The 18,876-nt window shown below is 30.4% G+C and overlaps 1 protein-coding gene across 2 annotated transcripts; it reads right to left on the reverse strand.

The window, feature by feature from the left end:
- Positions 1–29: 29 nt before the first annotated feature.
- LOC150031655 (cathecol O-methyltransferase 1-like) lies at positions 30–10,297 on the reverse strand. Of its 2 annotated transcripts, none has more exons than XM_090308811.1 (3): positions 9,731–10,225; positions 8,770–9,083; positions 30–4,286 (listed from the first exon to the last, which is right to left on the reverse strand). In XM_090308811.1, the coding sequence occupies exons 1-3, from the start codon at positions 10,159–10,161 to the stop codon at positions 4,144–4,146; spliced, it is 888 nt and encodes a 295-aa protein (XP_090164937.1). In that variant the 5' UTR covers positions 10,162–10,225; the 3' UTR covers positions 30–4,143. The 2 variants fall into 2 exon arrangements, with proteins under 2 accessions (XP_090164937.1, XP_090164936.1); XM_090308810.1 differs by lacking the exon at positions 30–4,286 and adding an exon at positions 6,912–7,324 and having other exon boundaries at positions 9,731–10,297.
- Positions 10,298–18,876: the final 8,579 nt, after the last annotated feature.

An 18,876-nucleotide genomic window follows, 5' to 3' on the forward strand; every position in this document is an offset into this window, starting at 1 on the left:
TTTCTTTTTCTTTTTTAGTTTTTCTTACATTTTTCCAGTTTTTGCTTCCTTTTTTCTATTTAATTTTCTTTCTTTTTCTTCAGTTTTTGCTTCTTCTCTTTCTCTTATTTTTAAATTTTTTCTTTCCTTTATTTGAATTGTTTCTTCTTCCTCTTTTTTTCACAAGAATTATGAGGTTGAGTTCCATACGAATGACTTGAAAATATTCAATTCATAAGTGACTTAACACCAACAAACTAATCATCAAGTTTGATTATTATAACAAATAATAAATATAAATAGAAAATGAAAGTCTATCAGTGATAGCCACTAATATTTTCTATCATTGATAGCTTAATCTTTCGTAGTTAATAGCCACTTGTAGAAATCTATCATTGATAGCCAACTTAGTGAATTTACTTAATAAAGTTGAATCTCGAACTAAAATGTAAGTGGAATTCCTAGAAGTTATCACTAATAGAATGTTTATCAGTGATAGAAGCTATCATCGAAAAGAAAAGAGACTTATAAATGTTTGGGAAGGACAAGAAAGGGGCAAAAAGGTGTTCAGTGGTTATGATTGATAAAAGCTACTACTAATAGCATGTTACCAATGATAGGAGCTAATACTAATAGCATGTTATCGATGATAGAAGTTATCCGATAATACGTTATCGGTGATAGAAGCTACCACTAATAGCACGTTATCAGTGATAGAGAACTATCACTGATAGCATGATATCAGTGAGATCGTTGATAGTATCTTATTAGTGATGTTATCAGTGAAAGAAGCTATCACTGATAACCACAATATGAGTGATGTTAGTGATATCGGTGATAAAACATAAGTGATATCTATATATCGAGTTTCTTTCAAAAGTGATAACCAGTTATCGAAATCTATCATTAATAGCCTTAAGTGTTAATATTTCAAGGTTGATTCTAATTGATGAAAGTCTATTAGTGATAATGACTGATAGCTGCTATCAGTGATAGCCATGATAAAAGATTATTAGTAACAACTACTATGGTAATCAAAGTTGTTAGTCTTTTTTCAAAGTTGATCACTATTTGTAAATCTATCATTGATAGCCACTGATAGCCTTAAGCAGTAATATTTCAACGTTGATTCCAATTGATGAAAGTGAATCAATGATAACTAATAATAATTGATAGCAAATTAAAAGTTAATATTTCAAGATTGTATTAAATTTTTTAAAACTGAAAGCTATCGGTGATATCAACTATCATCGATAGCAATTGATAGAAGCTATCAACGATAGCAGCTGATAGAACCTATCAGTGGTCATCATTGATAGCTGCTATCAGTGATAACAGCCGATAGCATCACTGATAGCTGTTATCAGTGATAGCTTTTAATTTGAGAAAACTGGGAAGAAGCGAAAAAAATGGTAGCTAGGCATGGGTTTTTTAGTCTTTTACCATTTTTTGATCTATATATGCAATTATTTTATCCTTGTACTACATATTCTATTATTTTGGGCTTAAATTCTATTTATGCAACTAGCCCTATTTTCTAAAGATTATAAGAAGTCCATTAAATATGTTTCCTCTCTTTCTACGACCCAACAAAAAAGAAAAGAGTTGTTTTCATGTGTGAAAGATATTAAGCCACGTTGCAGACTTTTGAAAAAGAGATAAGTAAAAGAAAAACAAAATTCTTATGTCTTCCTTTAGCAAACAGTTAAAATATTCATCAACTTTTAGCGTTCTTATTTTCTCTCTAACCTTCTTGAAGTTTTTTGCATATTCGAGACTAAAGAAACAAGATCTGAAGCATGCAACACAAGAAATGGATAGAGAAGAAGATGATCAACACAATGGTTAAAGTGGTTTAGTCTATAGACCTACATCCACTATCAAAGGTATGAGTTTCTTCTTTATTCAAGAGTTTTAAGGTGTTTCCAGAGCTTTAGAAACTTCTTCTCTCTGTGAGAGCCTTCTATGCCACAAATCAATCTCACCCCTTTCAAGCTTCTATGCTGCAAGTGACTAAGCTAGTAATAAAATATTTCTCACAAAGTACAACCTATTAGACTTCATCCTAGTAAAGATAGGTCTTCCATCATTTTCAATTTCTAGGCTTCCATTCTTTCTAACAAACATACAACCTTGGTCATCAAGCATTCCCATAGAAATCAGATTCCTTCTAAGCTGTGGAATATGCCTTATTTCTTTGAGGAGTATGCCTCTATTGTCTTGGAGTTTAAGCACCACTAAGCCTATTCCAATCACCTTACAACCGCAATTGTCTCCCATGAATACTGATCCACCATCCCATGATTTATATAAGATAAACCATGCCTTTGATGATGTCATGTGATAGGTACAACCTGAGTCTAATACCCAGTCTTCTTTAGATTCATGGCCATTGCTCTTTTCTCAGTGGTCACAAGAATTTCTGTGAATTCAAGTTCATCCTCTCCAATAGAAACATCTCATCTCCCATGTTCCTTTGGACTTTTCAAATCCTTTCTGTATGGTTTCTTCTTTTTGTGAGGACAATTTTTTTTTAAGTATTCTTCTTTATGGAAAAAGAAACATTTCATAATAGATTTATCCCTCTGTGCACGATTTCCCTTCTGAAAGTTATATTTTTCCTTTCTTGAAAATGATTTTCCTTTTGTAAACACTGATTTAGCATCACCACTGTCTTTAGATTCTACTTTAAGCTCTAACTTCTTATTTCTTAAGATTGTGATTACATTATCAACATATATTGAGTCCCTTCCATATTTCAGTGTTTCCTTTAAATCTTTATAGCTCTTATGTAGAGAGTCTTTCAAGATTGCAGCCTCATTGTCTTCTCCCAGCTTGTCCTTGGTTTGAGCAAAGTCATTGGTGAATTTCTTGAACTCGTCAAGATTCGCATCTAAGGACTTTGAAGAACTCATTTTGAAGGAAAACAATTTCTCCCTCACATATAGCTTGTTAGGCATATCCTTCTTCATATAAAACTTCTTTAACTTCTCCCATACCTTATAAGCTATGTTCTCTTTGATGACCTACCTCAGCACACTATTTGAAATATTCAAAATTAGTGCTCCATAAGCCACTTGCTCCATATTGTGTCTTTCAGATTCAGTAAGAGTTTCAGGCAATGATTTAGGATCATGAAGAGCCCTTCAAGCTATTTCTCTTTATCCATAGCTGAAAATCCCCATTTCATGTGAATTTCTCCATCCCATACCGAGCAACTACCATTTCTAACTTTCTTGGTGTTCTTAAAAGGTTTCTTGAGGAATCTTGGAGCTTTCTTTGATCTTTCTTGAAGAACTAGATATGATATCAGTTATAAAACAAAATGGGCCTTGTATTTTACTTTAATAAGATTAGAAGAAGCCCATTAAATAAGTTTCCTCTCACTCTGTAGCCCAAAAAACAAGAAAAGAGTTGTTTCAATGTGTGAAGGATATTAAGCCACATTGCAAACTTTTGGAAAAGAGATAAGTAAAAGAAAAACAAAATTCTTATGTCTTTCTTCAATAAACAGTTGAAGTATTCATCAGCTTTTAGGGTTCTTATTTTCTCTAATTTTCTCTTTAACCTTCTTTATGTTTTGTGTAGGTTTGAGACTAATGAAACAAGATTTGAAGCATAATATAGGCTCAAACATGATTTGAAGGTCCTAGCTACGCCGACCAAGTCATAATGAGATTAAAAAACGATGCTTCCTTGGCCGTGTAGAACATGGATTAGCATTATGTCATTCCCCCCTCATAAAGAGGGTTCATGCTGCCTCGACACAAGAAATGGATGAGAAAAAGAAGAACAACACAATGGTTAAAATGGTTCGGTCTAGTAGACCTACATCCACTATCAAAGGTATGAGTTTCTTTCTTTATTCAAGAGGTTTAAGATGTTTCGAGAGCTTTACAAATTTCTTACAAATGAACTCATTAATTGAGTTTCTTTTCTCTGAATATTTATAAGAGATTTTCAAAGTTAAAGAGTAAAGTTATAATCTGTTGTTTAACAGTCTTTAACAAATTCTGTTTTTTGATGTGAGGTGAGCTGGAGAAAAGATATTTAGCTAAAGCTTTGAAGTTTAAAAGTAACTATTTAGCCCAGCTTCTTTTACATGATCTTATATAATTTTAAGAATATTTATGAATGACACGATAGATAATAAATGTTATGGAATCAATAAAATATATATTTTAAAAACAATAAAGAAAAAAGATAAAGTGATTGCAAGAAATAACACAAAGCAAAACTAACCTTCATGAAAACAACATCTCCATTTGGAACTTTTTGAAACATGTCTCCTCCCACATGTTCCACACCTGCCCCAAATCATAATCAAAATTTCTTGGTGAAGAAATTGACACAAAAGAAAGAGAGACAATCTCTTTTGAAGAAATAAACTTTTATTAAGATAACTTACAAAGCTGGACACTTTATACTCTTTCACTCTCTCAATACACACTCATGTTTTACTCAAAGTTTCTCTCTAACTTTTTTGCTTTTCTTTTATCCTTTTTTTGCTTGCTTGGCTTACAAATGGAGCTACTCCTTCGATTTATAGGCATGGGATGCTTGAAGCCCAAGGAAAAGAATCTCTCTATATTATTATTGGATTCTAAATATCTAGATATTTCTTGATTTATTCTTACCTAAATGATTTTCTAGAATTCCTTAAACCTAAGGTTATTCTAGAATATTTCAAGATTTTTTTTCTTTGAGATATTTATTCATACTACAACATAGTTCTAGAAAAATATAATTTACATATTTATGTCATATGGTAGATACTTCAAGAATCTTTTCTTAACTTTTGTAAACCCATTTACAATATATGGGTTTAACATCTTTAGGCTTTGGCACCATGTCCCACATACGATTCTTTCTTAATGCTCAACTTCTTTTTCCATGGCTTTTCTCCATTGGATATTCGTTGGTGCTTCTTTGTATGTTGTTGGTTCCTCAAATGTTGCTAATGTCGCATTCACATACTTGGAATTAGGTTTTCTTAGTTTTGTTGATCTCCATAATTATGGCTTTTGATTATGTACTCCGCTTCACCAAGGACTTTGTGTCCTTGATTGCTCTTCTTCGTCTTCATTTTTTTTTCTTTCTTCTTTTTCTATTGGAGCTTTTTGTACTCGACTTATTTCTTCTTCTGGTCTTTCCTTGACAGACTTCTCATCTTTTGTGTCTTTTCTAATATAATTGCCCACTATGATAATGCTTAATCAAATATCACATTCCTTGATGTATAGCATCATCCGCTAATAGGATCAATGCATCTCCACCCTTTTATTTGGTTGTCATATTCAACAAAGATGCATTTGTTTGCTTTCTTGTTAAACTTCAGATCTAATACAAAAACATAACACACACAACCAAAGGCATGAAAGTGTTCAACTGTTGGCTTGATATTCAGCAACCTTTCATAAGGTGGCTTGAACCCAAGCTTTTGTTGAGTAAGTCTGTTAACCACCTAGGTTGCCGTTCTCATGCATTCAGCCCAAAATCTTCTTGACATATGATTTACATGTAACATGTTAGGAATACATCTGTAAGATATCTATATTTTTTCTTTCTGCCACTCCATTTATTGTGGATTGTTTGGACATGAAAATTGATGACGTATCTTATACTTTTGCAAGGAATGAGAGAATTCATTAGACATATATTCTCTCCCATTGTATGTATGTTAGCGTTGAATCCTCTTTCCTAATTCACCTTCAACTCGTTCTTTGGATTCTTTAAACTTTAAAATTGTTTCACACTTCTCTTTCATAAAGAAAACCCAAATATATTTGGAGAAGTCATCAATAAAGGTCACCATATAGCACATACCACTGATTGAAGATTGGTTGATATGATCAAATACGTCAGAATGCACCACTCTAATGGTTGCTTTGCTCTAAATTTGGATTCCTTGAATGGCAGTTAATGTGCCTTTCCGTATTGGCAATCAGTACAGACCATGTCTTCTTTGATATCAAGTTGAGGTAACCCCTTAAGCATAGACTTGTTTATTATTCTCTTCAATTTGCTGTAGTTAACACGACCAAGTCTTGCATGCCACGAATCTGTTGTTTCATTCTTTCGTGTCTTATTCACGTAAGTGGTCTCTAGTAATATGACGTAGATGGAGTCCATTCTTCGGCCTTCCATCAATGGCATACCACTAACTATGAGATTATGGTACACCTTGACATCGTCGGGTCCAAAACGACGAAGTTGCCTACTGATGCCAAATTTTTCTTAGTTCCATGCATATAAAATATGTTCTCCAATTCCACTTGATTGGAATTGGAGCGAGGCATTATCTTAGTTTTGCCAACATGGGTTATTGGCTGCTTCAAATTGTTTGTGGTTACAACAATTCGACTTCCTTGGTACTAAGATACATTTTGCAGCTTCCTCTTATCTATTGTCATGTGGTTAGAGTAACCTAAATCGACAATTCAATCATTTTCATAATTTACCTCTTCTGGTATAGTGGCTTATCTTTCTACTTTTATAACATTCACCATTGTTTCTATGCTCATGATTTTGATTAATTTTACTAGCTCCCTCTACTTGAGAGAATTTTAGAGTTCTTCATCTCTTTTTTATCTTACTTTCTTTTGATATTTTGAATGACCTTTTTTTTAGCCACTAAAGAGCACTTTTTCCTTATTGCTCTTTAATGTGACTTTTGACATTTCTTAGTTAATGCTTCTTGACTGGCAAACATATTTTCTAGGTCAATAAAAGAAAGTTGGACTGCCCAACCTTGAATAGCAACAAGAAAACTTCTATATTCAGGTTTAAGACCATGGATGAAAATTCTCCTCAGGTTTGATTTTGAAATAGTGGAAGTAGAATCTAATTCAGAGATTTCATAGCATAGAGTTTTGACATTGGTGAAGTATTGGTTGATAGTTATCTCCCTTTGAGAAATTGACAAGAGCTCGTTCTCCAAAAATTACAATCTTGCATAATTTTTCTTCGAAAAAAGTGAGATGAACATGTCCCATGATTTCTTAGGCTTCTCTGCTATATCATTTTTCTTTGAAAAAATTGAGATTAACATTTCTTCATCAATTATAGTTTTAACTAACATGGCTTTACCTGCCTTGATATTCCACTTCTTCAAAGCGACAGCATCCTCACATGGATTGACTTCAGTGCCTCCTACAACATCCCATAAAGTCTTGGTCTTGGAGATACGACTTCATGCATGTGGACCATGTTTTGTAGTTCTGAGTGCTGAGCTTCTTGATTCCTCCAACAACTTGAGGGCTCCCATCATCTTGTAGTGATGAATGCACTCCACAAGTAGTTGTGTCCCAGACAACAAGCTTCACAGTCTCAGGCTGTTCTTGATCTTCAAAAGCTTTACCACTGTCAGCTATGCTAGCTTGGCTCTGATACAACTTGTTGGAGAAATTGGCATAAAAGGAAGAGAGACAATCTCTTTTGAAGAAATAAACTTTTATTAAGAACTTACAAAGATGGACACTTTTGGAGAGAATACTCTTTCACTATCTCAAGGCATACTGACTTTTTACTCAAAGTTTTTCTCTAACTTTCTTGCTTTTCTTTCTTCCCCTCTTTGCTTGCTTGGCTTACAAATGGAGCTACATCTCCTATTTATATGCATGAGATCCTTGGAGCCCAAGCAAAGGATCTCTCTAGATTATTCTTGGATTCTAAAAATCTGGGTATTTCTTGGTTTATTCCTATCTAAAGGATTTCTCTAAAATTCCTTGAACCTAAGATTGTTCTAGAATATTTCTAGATTTTTTTTTGAGATATTTATTCATACTACAACATAGTTCTAGAAAAATCTAATTTACATATTTATGTCATATGGTAGATACTTCAAGAACCTTCTAGACTAGTTAGTATTGCTATAGATTTTAACATTTCCCTCTTACATTCTTTCTTTTTTACAACATATATATCCTTCAAATTCAACATTCTTCAACCTTGTGATTTAGTATGCTAATTTCCTTTTTAATTCATATTCTTATCTCTTAAAATGAGCAAAAACATGTTTTAATCAACAATCCTCTAGCTCTATCCTTAATTTCAATTTAGATATAATCCAATAAATTATTTATAATTACACATAAAAGCTTTGAGGTATTTGGGCCATGTTTACTTCCTTGTAAACGTAATCTATCAATGATAATGTGAAAAGTGGGCCTCAATTGATCATTATTATTGTTGTTTACAATTACACATTAAAGTGAGTCCCACTATGGAAATTCATAATCAACAAATATAATCTTATTGCAGAGGGAAGGGTCATAAATCTAATTACATTTGATTATTATCTGAGACCCACACTATCTTTTTACCTAACTTTTTTATCACTGATCTTTTTTATTATGTTTCCCTATAGAAGTAAACAAAACCAATAGATTTTTTTTATTTTTTTATTATTATATTTTTTTTATTGTGGTTGTATTAGTGTATAGTAAACACAATCAAAAGAATCTCATTCCCTTTGCGAACGAGGCTACAATTGATACATGAGAAACCTCATAAAGATTATATCAATTTTTATTACAAATCAGTAAACGTGAACTTAATTCAACGTGATTAGATTAAAGAAATCATATTCCACGTCATGAACCACACATATTATTCCTTTCCTCTTCACAACTAATTTTTCATATCTAATTTAATTGTGTTACTCGTGACTAATGACAAAAACATCGATCTGACTCAAACATCGATCAATCTAAGACTAGATCATGAAAAACTTTTAGAAGTATACGAAACAAATTTGAAATCGAAAATCTTGAAAAAACTAGATCGTACCAGGGTAGGAAGGGGCATCGCGAATGACATGAGGTAAGTCAAAGTTGATGCCTTTGATGGAAGGATAAGTAGAAGTGATGATTTGAAGAGTGACCCCAAGGCCGCCACCAACATCAACTAGTTGCTCGATATTTGCAAAACCATTGTAGGTTTTGACAAGTTTCTTGATACACATAGTGGTGTGATTTAGCATTCCAGTGTTGAACACTTGGTTAAATCTTGGATCCAAGCCAGGGTATTCAAAGGCATGGACTCCCCCATGAGCTCTATTGAAAGGAACTCCTCCTTCAATGACAGCATGCTTTAGCTCACTCCTGTAATTTTTAAAAACTTCAATTTTTCTTCTAACATTATTTTTTTCTTCCAAATTTTTCTCCATTTAATTTTTTTATTCTTTAATAATTTTCATTTCTCTACATTTTTCTGTTTATTTTCTAGTAAATATCTCTCTCACTTTTCTCAATCTAAAATTTTAGTGGTTTTATCAAACTTTTTTTTTTTTCAAAATTTCTCCTTTACACTTATTTAGAAACTATTTCTTTTTTTAAAATTAAGTGTTATATGCATCTTTCCTTTTAAGTTGAATTCTAAATCAAATTCTAAATTTTTTTTTTAAAAATTGTTAAAAACTACTCTTTTTCAAATTTTGGGTTCAAAACATTGAAAAAAAAGTAGATAGTAAATAAAAAAATTTAGAGGTGTGTGTTTATAGACTTAATTTTTAAAAATAAAAAATAGAAAAGAATAGTTATTACTTTTTTCTCACTCTATTTTGTGTCATTTTACTCTCTGATTTCCCTAAAATGATTGTATTTATAAATTTTCTCCTTAATATAACATATCTCAGACTCTTTATGTTTTCTCTTCAATTCCTACTATTTCTTTTTCTATAATTTTTCCCTTTTATATAAAAAGAGGAAAATAGTGTTGAAAATATATATAAAAAAAATATAGAACAAACCAGCTATGGAGAAAAACTTTATCTTGAATCAACGATAAAGTTGGACCCAATGAGACACCATCCTCGTTACGAACATAATACTTAGAAACCGGCGTAAGGCTATAAAGTCTTTGCATTTTCCCATCTTCATCAAACCCCACAGAGCATCCCACCACCGAGTGGCTCGCCAGAAGCCACAACATCCGATCAATCATCAACGCCGCATCTGGGTTTTTCGTGGTTATCTCAGCCGCTATGTCTGCCGGGGAGAGCTCGGCCCCGTCCGCAGCCTTTGCCAAGATCTCAAACACGCCGAGCTCGAACACTGCTTGGAGTGTCATCGGCAGAACGGATAAGGTAACAAGCTGCGCGGCATAAGCGTAATGTTGTTGTTCTAGGATGGCGTCGTGGTCGGAGGAAGTGATGGGTGTTTCCTCTGCCTTGGAAGCCATTTCTAGCCGGAGCTGTGTGATGAAGAGGGAAGTTACGAGGCTGTGGAAACTTTTTTGGTGGATGGAGTTGGGGAATGGGGTAGCGTTGGAAAAGGCAATAGAATTGTTTGGTTGGTTGTTTCGCATCCCAACAAAAATTTTTAGCTTATTATATGGGAAAGGCAAAACAGAAAAAGAAAAAGAACGGTGGCATTATTCTATTCTCAATTTGGTTCTTGATCATTTAAAAAGTTTTAATTACGTCATTTCATATATATTTACCATTAAATTATCGTTTTATTACCAAAATTAATTCAATGGTTATTCAAATTCATTTTCTCAAGTGGCATATTCCCGTGTTGTCTTAAAAAGTGCAATAATTCGCGGTTGTTTTGATTAGTAATGAGTTGATTTTTTGTTTTTAGTTTTTTAAAAATGAATACGTTTGACATCCAATCGAGTTTTTTTTTTTTAAATTTTAAAAACGTCTCTAAAATTGATAAGAAATTAAAAAAAAAAAAAAACATGTACCCTCATGCTTCCATGATAAAAGGTTTTACCTCTAACCTTCCATGCTATTCCATTCCTCGAATGTCCATTATTTAAGCCCAATTTTCTAATCATTTGATTTTTAATTTTTTATTTTTGAAATTTAATTTGATATCAATTTTTTTCTTTGTATCTTCATTTTACCACTAGTTTAAAAAATCATGTCAAATTAAGAAAAAAATAGCTTTTAAAAACTTGTTTTTATTTCTAGAATTTAACTAAAAATTCAACTATTGTACTTAAAGATCCAATCCTTATATGAAATGAGAAGTGAATAAGCTTAATTTTCAAAAATTAAAAATTAAAAGCAAGATGGTTACCAAATGGAATCTTATTTATTTATTTATTTTTACTTTGATTGGTTTACTACTTTATAGTGATATTTTTAGGGAAACTGGATAAAATCCATTCTTTGAAGAAAGCGTAATAGCTCACTAGTCTAGCTCCATGGCACCGAAAATGTATCGGGGCTCAAGTGATTCACCGAAGCGACGAGAGAGATGGATAAAATTTCTTTTTACCTTATTTTTATGTAAAGGATCTAGTGGGTTGGATAGCTTTTGCTATCTTTTTTTCCGTGTTAGCAAGATTCGGAAATTCATTGGGTTGTATGGCAAAATTTGAATATAATAAGATTTTTGACAAAATCTGTGTCACTCAAATGGGTGTTTTTCTAAATATAATATCTCATTTACCATTATTGTGATCGTCCATCAGAAACATTTAATAATTGTTAGAACATGAATATAATTGAATTAGAAATACAGTGTATATGACAAGCGTTCGTTATTAGATTATAATCTAATGAATTTTATATAAAAAAAAAAATTGTGCTTTTTTCGTCCTATTTGAATTTCGAATTGACATTCTTTTATTGAATTAGATTTTTATGACCACTTTTTGAATTGATAACAAACGAATCAATCTCTGATTTTTTTCACTCAATTTAAATTGGAATTTATTGTAAATTTTCATATTTGATATTATTTTATTAGTTTTTTTTATCAATTTATATTTGTATAACAATTTTTCCAATCAATTCAGAATGAACCAATCTCATATTTAATTTAAAATTTAATTTATAGTAAATTTTCAAATGTTGTTATCATGTATTATCTTATTATCTAGTTGATTTTTAAGAGATTTTCAAAAATAGAAAAATAAGGAAATCTATTAACACAATATAACAAAGTTTAATCTTTTTTGATAGAGGCTGATAGAAATATATCAATGTCTGTCAGTGTTAGAAACTGATAGAAGTCTATCCTTGATAGTATGTGATAGACGCTGATAGAAGCCTATTGGTATCTATTAATTTATTATTATTATTATTTCTGTATATAATTTGACATTTTTTCTATCTGTGAAAATTTTCCTTAAATTCTTCATACATTTTTACATTTGTATTATTTCTGCTTACATGTTTTATACTTTTTAAAATGCAATATAATAATCTAACAATATGTCATTGTTATATAAACCATATTTAAGTATTTATTAATAATTTTAATAATATTTTACTTTCCAAATATTTATTTTGATCTATCCATTGTTTATTCGGTTTTTTTCACCCCAATATTTGTTTCAATCTTCTTATAAGATTATTTTTTTTCACTATTTTTATGATCTTTTCACAAACATAATATAATCATCTTTTGTGTTAGAAATATTGCATCGGTTGTTACATATTTAAACTAATCTCTTGCCCTTATTTGGAAATTTTAACCTTTTTCGCAGATAATTCTGCACTATTTACATATACAATGCAATTACATTTTGTATTACCAATGTTGTATAGACTATTTTCATATTTAAACCAATCCCTGATTGGAATTTTTAACATTTTTGGCACGTGAACTTTTTTTTCCATATTTCCATATTTCTCTTTCTTGGTTCCTCAAGATGCCCACATCACTAAAATATTGTAATTACATTCTTTTTCATATTTTGTGTGTGTCCTTGTGTGCGTGCGTGACGTACATGCACTGTGTGCGTGCGTGACGTACATGCACAGGCGTGCGTGTGCGTGTGCGTGTGTGCGTGTCACACGTGCCAAAAATGAAAATAAAAATATTTCATCTTCTTTGTGAAGAACCTAACATTGGTCTCTCTCTCGCCCTTACTAGTTGCCGACAATTCCTCCGACCGCCATTGCACCACTCTGCCAACGCCTAACTCGCACCAACCGTCGCGGCCACACGAAATCCTTGTCAGGTTCGCTCAGACGCCGCTGCCGGTGGTTTGTGGATCGTTCATTGCTGATCATCGACTACTCCTCACCCTTGTTGCTCCTTTTGTCATTGCCATTGCTTCGGTTTCTCAGAATCTTTGATTTGGGATAAGGTTTTGGTGTTTTCTTGTGGGTTTCTTAAATTATTTTGGTTACTCATTAGGTATGAGTTTAAATTCATGGTTTGTATGGTAATTTTGAAGGTTGGATTTGAAGTTTTGAGGTCAAAGGCGCACTATCTAATGGTATCGAAGGTCGATTTTTGGGCAAACATTGCAAGTTTTGAGGCATTATGACTATGAAGTTTGGGTTTAATTGTTATAAATTAAATTATGACATTTGGTTCTTATTTATGTTTAGGTTGGACTTCTTGGTGAATACTCGAAAAATGTTTTGGGTGGTTTTGGATACAACCACGTGTTGGGTAAGTGATTTTGAAAAAATTGTGGTGGAAGTTATATATTGAAACTGGGCCCTAAAATTGGAATCTAAGATTGTTTATGTTTTATGTATATGGGCCTTGATTCGAGTTTATATGTGCCAAGAGGAACGTTATTTTCCTATTATTTGGGCTTTAACTTCGAGGTAACTGTCTTACTATTGGTTTTCCCTCGAGCCAAACACCCAAGTTGTTGATGATAAGATTGAACATATACCGTGAAGCATGTTATTAAATGTAATAGAATGAATTAATAGGACTCCGTGGCGTTCTGGTAATCTATGAGCTATGTTGTTATATATGAACATGACATGAGATCGTATCTTTGTATTCTGTATGCTGGATATGATGGCTATGTTAATATGACTATGATTTTGATATAAGGTATATTGGTTGATTGACGCATGCTAGATTATATGGTAACTATTAGCTTTCCTATCGGGTTGTGTACATTTTATGACTGATTGTGTTCCTTCAAGTTCACCATTTATGGTTGATTTGTATACCTTCGGGTTCAACATTTATGACTGATTTATGTACCTTCGGGTTCACCTCTTATGACTGATTTGTATTCCTTCGATTTCACCACTTATGATTGATTAGTATTTCTTCAGGTTTACTACTTATAATTCATTTGTGTGTTCCTTCGGGTTTACCACTTATGACTAATTTTTATTCCTTCGGAATCACCATAATTGCCATGTTATTAAATGTACACCTAAACCCGGATAGGCAGGTTAACAAGTTAACCTAATAGACCCAATAGTGGGTCAATCACTGAGTCTTATATACTCACTCTTTACTCTGATATGTTTTTTAAGTGAAGGCAAGGACAGAATGACGAATGACAAGAAAAATTCATGATTGAACCTTTGAGACTATGCTGATGCTTCTGCATGTGTTTCTTCTTGTGTTTTCATGTTGCAGTTTAGCATACAAACATTTGAGCCCTTGATTGTTTTTGTTTTTTTGATTTCATTATTTATCTATTTTATCTTAAATTATTTTAGGGGTACCCCAAACCAAGGATTTACTTGTTTATTTATTCATTATTTATTTTATAAATTGTTGTGATGTGGTCATTTTTATTCTTAAATGAATTTTACTTCCTGATCAATGTTATGGTTTTAAATTTTGCATTTATGTAGTAATGATCTTAATAAGAGATAGGTCATTATAATATATTTTTTTCTTGAGTTTTTGTGAGTTAAAATTTTTTTTAAAAAAAAAACAAAACAAAACAAAACCCCATTTTTATGCCTACCAATGCTGGAACACCCCTTTCCCCACCTTCTTCTCCTCCTTGCATGAAGGTGACCTTCTATCTTCTACCAATGCTGCAAACCTCCCATAACTTCTAGTACTACACACCATTGATCGTTGCACGACATTGTCCATGTCGAGTCTGTCATCGTAGACGATAGCTCCATGCCATGAATCTTCCTCTCTCTCCTTCACCATCTCCTTCTCATTTTTTTCTCTATCCTCATATCGATTTTCCGCGAAGCCTCACTTTGCAGATTGCATGCTTTGCCACCATGTGGTCACTGGAAGGATCAACCAGTAGTGTTTAGGTGAGTATGGAGGTTGTTATATGATTTTTGTTAAACTTTTGGTTTTCTTTGATATGGTAGGTTTTGATTAAACCACTCTTGATTTGATTTGAGTTTTGGTGGGCTTTTCAATATAGTGTATTTGCTCTTTTTGGTTGTTTTTAGATGTTGGATTTTATCAATTTGAATGTGCATGGATAGTTTAGGTATTTACTAATTTTATTTTTTATTTTAGAAAATCATTTTGCTATTTTGAAAACTTTTTACTATTTTTCTACACGAAAGTTTAAAATTTGCAATTTATCTTGTGAGTGTCTTTTTTTTTTTTTTTATTTATTTATTTCTATGCTTGGTAATGTTGGACGTGGCTTGTAGTTTTCAAAGCTGCCTACCACCTTTATGGCTTGGGTTTGTTTCCATTTTGTGATGATACTTTTAATATGAAACTAATAGAAAATAATGTTCAAAAATAATTTTTTGATGCACATTTCATTTTCATACCAATTCTCTTTTTTTTTTTTTAAATAAAAAATTGATCAATATTCAAAATTAAAACGGTTGGAAAACTGAATCAAATTATTATTATTATTATGCTTTAAAAAATATTTAAAACGATAATTCTTCATGAGATTATATCTTTTTTGGGAAAGTAGTGCACAATCTTAATGGAAGAATGTGCCTTTTCTATAAAAATGTGATTATTTGAATTGATTCTAATAATTTTCAAATATGTAATTTTCTTATTAACTTAAAAAATCAAAAAATAATAATAAAATAAATAAATAAAGAATTTTTATCTTAAATTCTCATCTCTTTTATTTTCAATTACTAATGTTACACGGTAGTATTTGTTGAATTCTCTTGTAATTGAAGTGTTACATCCACATATTAGTAACTAGTCCTATTTTTAAAGGCAATTCTCCTATACTTTGCTCTCATAAAAAATAAGAAACTATTTTCTTGTATTTTATTGTTATGCTTATTTTTGTTACTTTTCTTCATTTAATTTGTGATAAATTCGTGCATACAAAATATTGATATTGTTTTTATCAATACGAATTTTTTAAAAAAATAATAATTAAAGATGTAATTTTATCACTATGCTTATTAGATGTAACGTTAAAGTAGTTTGATTTTAATTTTTTTAAAAAAGTATAAAACTAAAAAACTTATCAAAACTTATTTTGATTTTTTTTTTTTTTGAAAAAAAAATTGTCAAACATATTTTTGTGGGGATGTTCAAAGATAGAAAATAAGGGAAACTATTTACACAAAATAGCAAAATTTTAATCTTCCATGATAGAGATTGATAGAGGCTGATGGATGTCTTTCAGTGTTTCTCAGTGAAAGAAACTGATCATTGATAGATGCTGATAAAAGTCTATCAATGTTTGTCAGTGTCTATCAGTGTTTTTTTTTTTTTTCTTTGCTATTCCTCTAAATAGTTTGATATCTTTCTATCGATGAAAATTTTTCTTTTTAGTTTACCAATCTAGAACAGCCTAAAGAACTTTTAATAAACTGTTAGGGTAAAATTGAGAGTTTGTTAGGGACACCGAGTTGAGATAGGATGTTTGGAGTTCATATGTCTATGGAGTTCATATATTTGCATTTAGGGTGCAGAGTTTTTTGGTATGAGTTCATATGTTTGTGTTTGGGGTGCAGAGTTGAGTTCATATATGTAGGGCATGTAGTGTTTTTTCTTTAACTCAAAGTCCCGTTTGGCAACCATTTGAATTTTAGTTTTTTTTTTTTTCGAAAATTAAGCTTATATCATCCACATTTCTTATAATAATTTACATCTGTCTTAAGTATAATGGTTGAATTTTTAGTCAAATTCCAAAAACAAAAACAATTTTTGGGTTGAATTCTTAATCAAATTCCAGAAAAAAAAATGTTATTTTTAGTTTTCAAAATTTAACTTAGTTTGAAAGTATAGATAAAAATAGATAATAAAACAAGAAATTTAGAGATGAAAGTAGTGTTTATAGACTTGATTTTAAAAAATAATATAGTTACCAAATGGGATCAAAGCAATTTTAAATACACAAAACATATGTTTTCACAACTATTTATTTTTTCTCTTTTCATGTGGTTAATTAAAATTCAAAGAATATTAATAAAAAAAAAAAAAAGTTAAACGATTTTTGTTTCTATACTTTGAAAGTCATCAGTTTTAATTGTTGTACTTTCAAATATTCAATTTTAATCTACGTACTTTTAATAAATCTTAAATTTTGTCCATACTACGTTTTATAGTCGACTGCTTCTTCAAGAACCTTTATTATCTTTTAATATTTTCGCTATAAATTTTAAAAATAAATTTATATATTTTAAATAGTTTATGATACATACACTAGACATTGTTATTGAAAATTTAGTTACTTTTAGAGGATTGTGATAGACATTGTTATCAATGCCTATTATAGATAGGCATCGATAGAAATTGATACAAGTCTATTACTTATAGATGCTAATAGAAGTCTATCATTGATAGACACCAATAGAAGTTTATTAGTGTATATCAGTGATAGAAACTTATAGAAGTCTATCATTGATGGAGACTGACAGAAATCTATCAGTGTCTCCGTAATAGAAACTATAAAAGTTTATCGTTGATACTATTAGTGAGAACTGATCAAGTTTATCATTGATAGAGGTTGATAGAAGTCTATCAGTATCTATCAGTATTTTTTTGTTATTTTTGTAAATATTTTGCCATTTTTCATATCTGTAAAAATTTCTAAAGAGAAAAAAGAAAAAAGAAAAAAAGAGGATATCCATATAATTTATTTTAAAATTGGTTGTTTTCGAACTCAAGAAAACTTCAAACAAATTGATCACCAAAGTAATGGTAGTAGCATTTTTCAAAAAAAAAAAAATAGACTTATTTTTGCAACGAGATATTGACGATTTTTTGTTCATATACTAATTAACAGTAATTGTATATATTTTTTTAAAAAAATCTAAGGATATTTTTGAAATTTTTTTGATAGTTAAGGATAATTTTTAAATACTTTTTGAAAGTTTTAAGAATATTATGTAATATATTTTTGAAATTTAGCCTATATTATACTTCTTTATATAAAAATTATTATTTAATTATTTCTAATAAAATTTAAATTTTAATGATTAAATTTAAGATTTATGAAATAGACTAAAATTAACTTGAAAAGTGAGAAGGAGATGGAGGCGGCGTTGGAACGGGAAGAAGATGAAAGTGTCGATATTATGGCTTTTCTGATTTTTCTTATTAATATATTTATTTTTTATTTTATTTTATTTTGTGAATTGTGTTATTTTTTTAGGTCAAGTGGACAGTTACACTGCTCGGCCATTGGCTATATTATTTTATATATTGGTTTGAATGTTTAGTTTAGTAATTTTTAATTTGTGTTATTTAAATAATATACTTTTGTATATCATTATTTTTTTAGTGACATCCTAACTTAACTATCAAATATTAATTTGAAATATTAATTAATACACTTAGAAACTACTTAAATATTTCAATTAATATATATAAATATGATCGATAGATTATTATAGCTAAGCTATATGGGAAGGCGCAAATAAGGCACCAACTTGTGTTTCCCTTTTAAGTTTGTATTCTTCTAGTAATTTACTTTCAATAATTTATGTATGATTAATTTAAACAATAATATATCTATTTTTTTTAAATTACAAGTTTAGTGTCCAACTTTTAGGTTTACATTAAATTTATTTGACCATAAATTTTTAAAATGTAATAGATTCTTGAATTTTCAATATTGTAACTTAAATCTCTAAACTTTAAATTTGTGTATGATAGAATCCTAAGTTTTAATTTCAGTTCCTAAGTTTTAATTTCAGTTTTGTATTTAATGAGTTTTAATTTTTTTTATTAATAACCCGATCTATTAGATGTAAAATTGAATTTTATATCAAATAGAACCCTGAAGTTTTAATTTTATGTTTATACATAT

The sequence above is a fragment of the Benincasa hispida genome, unplaced genomic scaffold (assembly GCF_027475165.1).
Source record: "Benincasa hispida cultivar pf3 unplaced genomic scaffold, pf3_genome.v1.1 HicScf1021, whole genome shotgun sequence".
NCBI classification, from domain to species: Eukaryota; Viridiplantae; Streptophyta; class Magnoliopsida; order Cucurbitales; family Cucurbitaceae; genus Benincasa; species Benincasa hispida.